Source organism: Argentina silus, assembly GCF_951799395.1.
Source record: "Argentina silus genome assembly, chromosome: 13".
Taxonomy (NCBI): domain Eukaryota; kingdom Metazoa; phylum Chordata; class Actinopteri; order Argentiniformes; family Argentinidae; genus Argentina; species Argentina silus.
Window position 1 is genome coordinate 17458587 of NC_139667.1, and position 9415 is coordinate 17468001.

The 9415-nt window shown below is 41.3% G+C and overlaps 1 protein-coding gene across 1 annotated transcript; it reads right to left on the reverse strand.

The window, feature by feature from the left end:
• Positions 1-5522: 5522 nt before the first annotated feature.
• Positions 5523-6941, reverse strand: kcnf1b (potassium voltage-gated channel, subfamily F, member 1b; the record flags this gene model as incomplete). Its single annotated transcript, XM_083684117.1, has 1 exon — positions 5523-6941. One exon carries the CDS (start codon positions 6939-6941, stop codon positions 5523-5525), a length of 1419 nt encoding a protein of 472 aa, XP_083540243.1.
• Between the last annotated feature and the right edge of the window lie 2474 nt (positions 6942-9415).

Consider the following 9415-nt stretch of genomic DNA (forward strand, 5'->3'; position numbering starts at 1 on the left):
AATAATAAGTATGTGGAAGAACAATAGTTGGACTTGCTGAAGCAAGCCCACCTAATAACTAGAAAAAAAAAGTTCCAGAAGAAACCTTGCGGGCTTGCAATGTCTTATTTTGGTAGAGGAAAAAGTTAAAACATGGTTTTGACAATAGATAGATTTGCTGGGTAGTTCAAAGAAAGTTGAAAGCTGGTTTGCTGCTGGTTGGTTGGATGGATGAATGGATAGATGAAAGAGAGTATGGATAGATAGGTAGAGGGGAGGTATATATAGATCAATACAATTGAGAGGTTAATCAGTACGGATTATCCTGAGTGAAGAGTAGTAGAGTAGTGACTGGTGAAAGGATGATAGCTAAGTAGTTGAAAGGTTATATATATATATATGGTTGGAAAGATCAACGGTAGGTAGATAGTATGTTAGAAGGTCATAAATAGAAGGTTAGATAGATAGGATGTGCCTGGGGTAGTTCAGTTGAGTGGGTAGAGTGTGGTTGGTTAGTGGTTAAAAAGTCATAGCACATGAGTTAGACCTCTCTGCACGTTGTAAAGTTGGATTGGTGTGAATAGCTTAAAGATTGTAGGAGGACTAGCACTGGAAATAATTGGAATAATAATAATAAGTATGTTGAAGAACAATAGTTGGACTATTTTGTTCCAATCATCTCTCTTCTTACATGTCACTGTTTTTGATTGAGTATTAACAGTGAACCCCGTCGTTGATTTTTATAAGAGATTGCTTTACATCGCAGGATATGTGGAACTGTTTATATATGAGAAGAGTTTTAATATGTGTGGAGGAGGCTGGGAGATGCTGACTGAGATCAAACTAGCCTCTACAGTACATTGGTTTATTGACTTCAGGCTTTCCTTGAAGAGACTGGCAGGAGGCCATGAAAATCAATTTGGAAGTGGACTTCACAGTCTAGGGTAGGAGAGTATACAAACACAAAATCATACCCCTAACATGTGCAAACACCTGGAAAGTAAGCACACAGTGATTTCATATGCATAAACTTGTACATTTTCAGTGAGTTACAGTTTTTGGTAATCAAGCTCATTACCTTGTGGCAATCTCCCTCCGTGTGGCAGCGTGTGCCTCTCCTTGACGAATGCCAGAAGCAGCCCTTCTCAGCCAAGGCACAGAGCGGCATCAGCCTCTACGAAGCCCTTTCCCACTAAGGTCTTGACAATGAGACCTCCTCCTCCACACTTCAAGATCCCAAAGTTGCCTTCAGCAGCCCAGTCTCCCCAGGCCAAGAACCAGTCATAGCCTTCCTCCTCCCCCAGCAGAGCCAGAAGTGCCATCCCCTGGGGTTGACTCCCCAGCTGGGGTATGGACTCCCAGTGTACACAAACACGCCAACCTTATCAGGCGGCGCTGCTCAGGCCACCTTATGCCCAACACCTGCACCTGTACTTCATTCCCTGGCACACAGGCCAAAGGTGTTTAATTAAGTTCCTGTATTCAAAACAAAAAACTCCACTTCAAGCCCAACGGGCAAATACCTTTGGGTGAAAATGACTTTCAAACCCTCTAATCTGTCAGAAGTTGACATTGCATTGTTCTGCTTGACTTTAATTAAAGGCTTAGAGAATTGCCAGGATAGCTGCTTTCCCAGAACAGATTTGAACAGGCTCATATGGGCATCCATATGGGACTGCATTGGAATCAGTTTTTCACACAAGCAATTGACGAAATGGAAATCCCCCTGTGCATGTGCTAGTAAACTTATTCTGTGCAGATCTAGCAATATGAGTGAGAGAACAGTTTCTGCTGCTCATTTACAATCTGACAGAACAGAAATCTTATTATCCCCATGTACCTTACAGGGCTCTTCTGTAAAAGAGACCCACGTCTCAGTAAGATCTCCCCTGTGCAAATAAAGGATGAATAAATAAAAATAATATTATTTACACTGAATTGTTTTATCAATTAAGTCAGTACATTTAAGCTTGGCATCGCTCTGTATAGCTCCCTGCCTGAAGTAAAACAAATGCAACATACAAATATACAATATGGCAGGGAGCACAAGGCTTATCAAACCCCCCTAAGGAAGGCTACATGCAGAACGACCAAGTGGGTGGAGGATGGTGGGATGACCACACAAAAGTTACTCTCATAGCCAGTGCAATTGACTGTTGAATGCCATGGAGGAGCATTAATTAGTATTAATTAGGAAACGGAGATGTGCAGCGAACCAGCATCTGGTCATAGGTTTGCCCTATTCAGTGACAAGCAGCGGTTCAGTAGGCATCGCCTGTGGTCGGGCATCCAAGAGGATGTTTGTAAACAAAGCGGTACAGACAGGGCAGTGTGCTGCTGAAATCACTAACCTAACTCATTGAATATTTACATTTGCATGTTTTTTTTTTACTTGTAACACCAGGAGCAAGAAGTACAGAAGCATGAGCCACTTGTTCTGTCTATTTGTATTTACAGTGGGTTTGTGTGTATTTTACTCAATGTGTATTCACAAAATACACATTTGAAATACAAAATGCTTTCTGCAAGATTTGTTGTGAAAAAGTAAAAGAAAGCATACACAAAGCCTTAGTCTCCAATGAGACCTGCAGTGGGCTTAAAAGAGCAAAGGACCGTGGGAGACCCTTCCCATTAGGCTCCAAAGATCCTCTGCTTGGGCACCAGGGGAGATAAGGTATTGACTTTGGTCTCTGAGCACTGTTATCTTTGTTTACAATTGACAGGTTGCCATTGATCAAACATGAGAGAGAGCAGGATGAACACTATCACAACCCAGTAAAAAAAGAAAGTACTCACCCACTCACTCAACCACCTCTATGAAGCCTTTCAGGTTTCAGACCAGCTCACAGCACTAGTAAAGGTAACCAATCACCTACTGATTGCTGACTCCAGCTCACCCAGTTTCCTGATCCTCTTAGAACTGAGCACTATTTTTGATACCACTGACCACACCATCATTTTCAATGGCTCAAAAACTCACATTAGCCTACCTGAGCTGGTTTCAGTCCTACTTTACAACCATGCAGAGTTCGTCACCCTGTGAAGATGTAGGTCAAATTAAAAAACATGCAGGGATCAATCCCTGCACATCACGCGTGTGTACATGATTGTCCGTCATGGTGTGGAAATCCGATTCGGTGTGAAAATTTACTCTGGTGATTTGATTTTAATGATCGAGTTGAAAACCGCTTATGGCTGTAGTGACTCTACATTAAATAAAGCTAGCTCGATACAAACGCATATTAGCTAAATTACACCTGAAAAAATCCATTAAATACACAGTCAATCCTTAAATCTGCTGGTTTGAGAAATTCTGATAAGCAAACAAGGTACTTCTTGCTTTTTTTGGAGCATTTTAATTCTAAACAATTAAAGTATGTAACCTAACATTTTGACAGAAATCATTGTATATGGAAATCAAAGTCATTTTAGTTGGCCATAAAAAGCCAGTGTTATTCATCATTGTCTTGAAATTAGTTTGTGTCATTGCATGCACAGTAACAATGTCCTTTAGGAGAGAGGAGAACTCGAAAAGCTGAGATAGAAGGAATAATTAAACAAGAGGGAGCAAGAGTATGGTACAGGATCCGTCTCTAGGGATAATTTAAGCCTCAATATCAGTAGCCAATTAAAATCGTATTGTATTGTGGCTCTATCATACAGTACTAGTGTGTCTGCTTCACCTACCCACTCTGTCTCCTGCCTCTCTCTAGGTCAAGCTTATCTTCCCCAGGCTATTGCTGTGCATACCAGTCATTTTTCTTCACACAAGAATGATGCGCTGCTCAATTATGTCATGCAATTGCGCTAAATGTCAATATTGAGATATGTAGATGGTTTTGGAGACGATTAAATGGTTTGAACATATCATTTTGTCGTGTGAAACTTACCTAATTAGGGGTCTACGCCCGTAGGGCGTTGAACTCTATTGTTATTGTTAGGGTTTTTATTATTATTATTTTTAAGATGCCGTCATTCAATGTCCCGTGAGATTCTTCATGCTAGAGACTTGAAAGTTGGCAGTATGATAGGCAGTGGTGATCATTACCCCCAAATGTAGTATTATCCCCATTGACATAATGGGGGCGCTATAACAAGTGTTTGAAATTGCCAACTTTGAAAGGCCATATCTCCCATACCCTATTAACAAGAGTCATCAAAAGAGAAATTCTGGCTAAGAATCACCAATTCAATAAATACTACATTATAAAAAAAAAAAAAAAAAAAAAAGGTTGCTGATTTTAAACAAAGAACTAAAGATAAACGTTCAAAGATATGCTCCCATGAAAGTGGCACCTGAGGCGAGTGAAACCCTGACCGAATGCAAGGAAAAGGCTGAACCAAGTGGCCAGCGACGGCCTGGGTATCGAGGGGTCACTCAAAATCCAGATGGATAATACATAAGAGCCACCAATAATAACCAAGAGAACATTCACCATGTACTAAGCACACCAGTGATGCCCACGCACCATTCCTCCTGTGCTCCATTGCCGACTCTCTCAAAACAACAAGCAAATTTTCCTGCATCAAAGATTGCTGTACAACATAACGCCGGAGATGACAAAATCTCAATCAAGCAGTTGATTGAGACGGTCGGCAAAGGAATGCAAAGCCTTGGAAAAGCTCTGGTGTCGAATATATATTATATTACATTTTCTGGGTAGCGTCTTTGTCTGGTGATAAAGTAATTGAAATGCCAAGTATGGTGTGCCACATCCTACCCTGATGCAACTTTTCCAGGGGCGTATGAGCGTACGTCATTTTGAAAATTGAGGCATGAGTTGGCAAACTTGGTATGTGTCATCTATGGACTAAGGTGCTCACATGATCAATTTTGTTTACAGTTTGAACAAACAACATGGCCGCTAATAACCAATTCATTTCCCAGGGGGTGTGGCCACACAAATGGTTATAAATCAAAGACAATTAATCCAATCATGATGAAAGTTGATAGCAAATATTCGCTGCTCGCAGATAGAGATATAGATACATAGATACATAGATAATATGAAATCATTACTGGTTGAAGTTAATAAGTATGGGGTTTCTCAGTAAAGCAGTTTTGACTGGTGATAGGTGATCATTTCTTAATTTCATTTCAATACAAACCACAAACAAACTACCACGTGAAAAGGGCAGACCGCATTTTGACAAATTGTTGATGCATTTGATACCTAATTAAAAAGGTCATAAACGACAGTTCCATTAAGTAGGCCTATAGCACTGCGTAACGGAATTATTTGTATAACCCCAATTGATGCATTCATTGCTCATGCATGCAGACGATGTATTCCATAATTGAATAAATACACTGATATGTATTTCTCATTTACAAACAAAGAACCTACACTAAGAAGACAAAACTGCATTTGGGCAACTAAAAGAGAGCCGTATTTATTTTTAATCAATAGGTATATGTAGAGTTGGAATAGCGCCAACATATCGAAATAAAATAGTTAAACTATTTGACACACTTACACCACCATACATAATGTCTTTGCCTGAATAGATTTGCCTACATTTTAGAAATCATCTTTACAACTTCAAAAGTTCTGTTCGATTCCACAAGATGCGGTATGATCGTCCCTGCGTGATGCGCGCATGGAGCTCTCCAATGCGCCCGCTGCGTCAGACTTTTGCGTGGCCTTCCTCGGCTCGCCTTCGCCGGACTGCAGCTCCATAAGCTCCAGCTCATGCTTCGCTGCAGTCTCGAGCACCTTCTGCTTGTTGTAAAAAATAACGAAGTTGTTGATTATAGGGTGAATGGGCAAAGCAATGGCTATCACCCCACACAGAAAGCTAAAGGCGGCGTTGCATCTGCCGAGCGTGGTTTTGGGGTAAATGTCACCGTAGCCCACCGTCGTCATGGTGATAATAGCCCACCAGAAGGACTGTGGGATGCTCTTGAAGAGGGTCTCAGGGTGGCTTTGCTCCATGGTGTAACCCAGTGCTGAAAACACGAATATCCCCACACCCATGTACATAAGTAGCAGCCCCAGCTCTTTGAAACTTCTCTTCAGCGCATAGGTGAGAGTTTGCAGCCCGGAGGAATGGCGCGCCAGTTTGAAGATACGGGCGATGCGCATGATGCGGAGCGCCTGGACCGCTTGCTGGACGTTGGCTAGCTCCATCATAGTGGTACCGAGGTAAGTGAGGGTCAGTACCACATAAAAGGGCAAGATAGTCAAGAAGTCTATAATATTCAAAAAGGAAAGCGTGAAGTTCAGTTTATTTGGGGAGGACGCAAGTCGCAGGAGGTACTCTACCGTGAACCAGCCTATGCATGCGGTCTCAATGGCATCCAGAGTCGGGTGTTCCACGAGGTTCCCCTCGGTGTCCTCTACCTGGAATTCTGGAATAGTCCCCACGCACATCACCACCGAGGAGACTAGGACAGAGAGGAAAGATGTGATGGCTATTACGCGGGCAGGCAACGAGGATTCCGGTTTCTCCATCAGTTTCCAAAGGAACTTCTGGCACCGTTCCGAACGGTTGACAGTTGGGTGCCCCTCTGAATCATCCAAGATAAGTTTCACCTTGTTGGCAATCTCGGCAAGATCTTCCTCTTTTTCATTCAGATAACTTTTACAGCATTCATCCAAGTAAATTAGGTCAATTTTCCAGAATTCCATCTCCTTTATGAAACAAATGGGACAGATACCCATTTTAATGTGTATCTCATCAAAGTAATAAACGCCAATGATACATTTGAAAGCGTCAGGATCCCGGTCGAAGTAAAACTCTCTTTTACTAGGGTCGTAGTCATCGCAAAGCGGAGCTATAACATCATAATTCTGAGTTAAGCTGTTCATCAGTTCTGCCAGTCGACTCTCCGGGTAGCGGTTGAGTACATCCCCGTACAAAACCAGCCTCACCCCGCCTATGTTCACGGATATCTCGGTTTCATCCTTATTGCCTAAGTTGTAGCCTTTCGAATATCGGGGCTTGGGTATTGTCCACATTTTTTGACTGTCGTTGGCTACTTTCTGTGCAATAGCCTATACGTATTGCTCTGGAGCAATACTAAATAACAGCAAAAAGCAAAAATAGTTGTGTCCTGAAATTCACCTCCAAAAAAAAACCCGCTGCTCGCTCTTCCTTTACCTAGTCGCAATTACTTATTGCGCTCGTTCTCTCTCTCTCTCATATTCACTCACTCTCACACACACACTCACTCTCTCTCTCTCTCTCACACACACACACACGCGCGCACACACACACACACCCCAACAGCTTATGTTTAAACACACTAGATTTCTATGACCTCTGTTGTGCTCAAGGAAGCATTTATTTTTCGAAACATGATTTCAAGCTATACATCATTTGTATACAGTAATGCGTCCTTATTGCTTTGGTTATGATGAGGTACAACACTCTCATATATGTATCATAATTAAGGCCAATATTTATTTTTTTAATGACTCAAAACATCTCTGATAGCTGCCTTAACTGGTTGTGTAGCTAATTGTCAATTAAAGGGAGATGATGACATGATGACATGATGCTAAGTGATGCAGCTCTTGTTGGTGAGCACATGGCACAAATAATAGATAGGAGAACTGTCTCCTGAGAACATGGAAAATGTAAAGCCAACGCCTGATAAATGTGGTTAGGCTATATGAGACCTTATATAACCAGCAATTTCATCAATATATTACAGGTGTAAGTGAGCCAAGCACAGGTCTGTAAAATGGCTATTGTGCACTGTCTGCTGATCGTTTGACAAAATGGCACAATTTGAGAGGCACAGTAATATTCCTGTTCAAATGTTTTTAAATAATCCCATTATACAGAAATATAAAGTCATTAGCATTAATGCTGTCACTGTCATGTTAGATTGATTAATTAATTTGATTGCCAATTATATTGACATCTTAGCAATTCTGTTGAGGGTGCATAATAATATAACTCCCGAAATGGACTGTGTGTTTCTGCATGCGTGCACAATTCAAAGAGGCATAACCTAGAACACCCCTGGGCAGTAACAACATGTTTGTATACAAACTGACTGTTGCACCCAGACACATTTTAGAAAGCGGTTTTCGCGACCTAAGCAGCATTGGTAACTGAAATATTGATTTCAAGGGATCTCGTTCCCTGATCGTGACTGATTAAACAGTCATTACAACCATAAGAAAGCTTTTATAAAGCTTGAATGTTATTCATTGCACCTTCAATCCATCTACTCAAGTATTAATAAGATAGATATGCCTGACGCATTTTTATTCTGGGCTTTATGCTTGACACTGATAAACGTAGTTCAACGAGTTGTGACCGTTGTTTTCCTTTTATGCATGTAAGTAGTTTCACAGAGATAGGTCAATCCAAAAGGTATCAGTTTATCCAATGCGATTTCTGATAATAATAAACGATTGTTGGATCCAGTCATTGTTTTCCTATGCCTCCTCTTGAAAGTACCTCCTCTTGAAAGTTCTCGGAGGTGATGGTTGCTTTTGTAGCATCATCCAGATGCAGTTCATTCTCCTCAATGAACTCATGGAGTCCAGTGAACATCTCCACACTCCCCTCCTCCACTCTTGCTGCCTAGCATTCCAGCGTCTTCACAAACCCCCGAACATTGTTGGTCAATGACATAAATTTGATATCGGTACCTTGCAGTGAAGTCCATTTAGTGAAGTCCATTCAGTCTATACGAAATGTCTGACAAGTAGGTCAGGTTTGCCAGCCATTTGGAATCAGTCAGGCATTATATGCATAGAGCGATTCTGAATCCAATAGGCACAGTTCATCTAATTTTAAAAAAGCGGTGCAGCACTTTACCTCGCACACTGAGTGTGGTGCAACGGCTTGTACTTTTCCTTTAGACACCTATTCTTACCCATCATAGCACCAGACACCCTTACAGTTCTCCTAACTCATTTACATGTACATTTTACAATTTATTAATTTAGCAGACGCTCTTATCCAAAGCGATTTACAACAAGTATGTCTGTCTAAGGGGGCGCTCAGTGGCATACATATCATCGCAAGGTCCCTGGTTCGATTCCGGCCATCGACATATCCTGCATGTCATCCCTCCTCTCTCTCTCACCTATCCTTCCTGTCAATCTCTACTATCTCTATCCCATTAAAAGCAGAAATGCCCTAAAATATATTTTAAAATAATAATAAAAATAAATAAATAACTATGTCTGTCTAAAGTGAGTGAAACAACTTTACATCAGTCATCGCATAAATACATTTCATAAGAATAAGTGGCACAGGCAGTCACAGTACTGGAAAAAGGGAACAAAACGATTATTACCTCAAGGTCCTCGTAGTGATGACCATGCCAAGCAGATTGCAGAGGTTTCATTCTTCGGTCATCTACTGTAGAAGTCTGCCATAGCCTAGCAGGCCGTTTCTGATTGCTGAGAACACCAGTGCTTTTTTTTCTTTTTAATGATGTTGATGATGTGACTGTTGATTTTGGTAA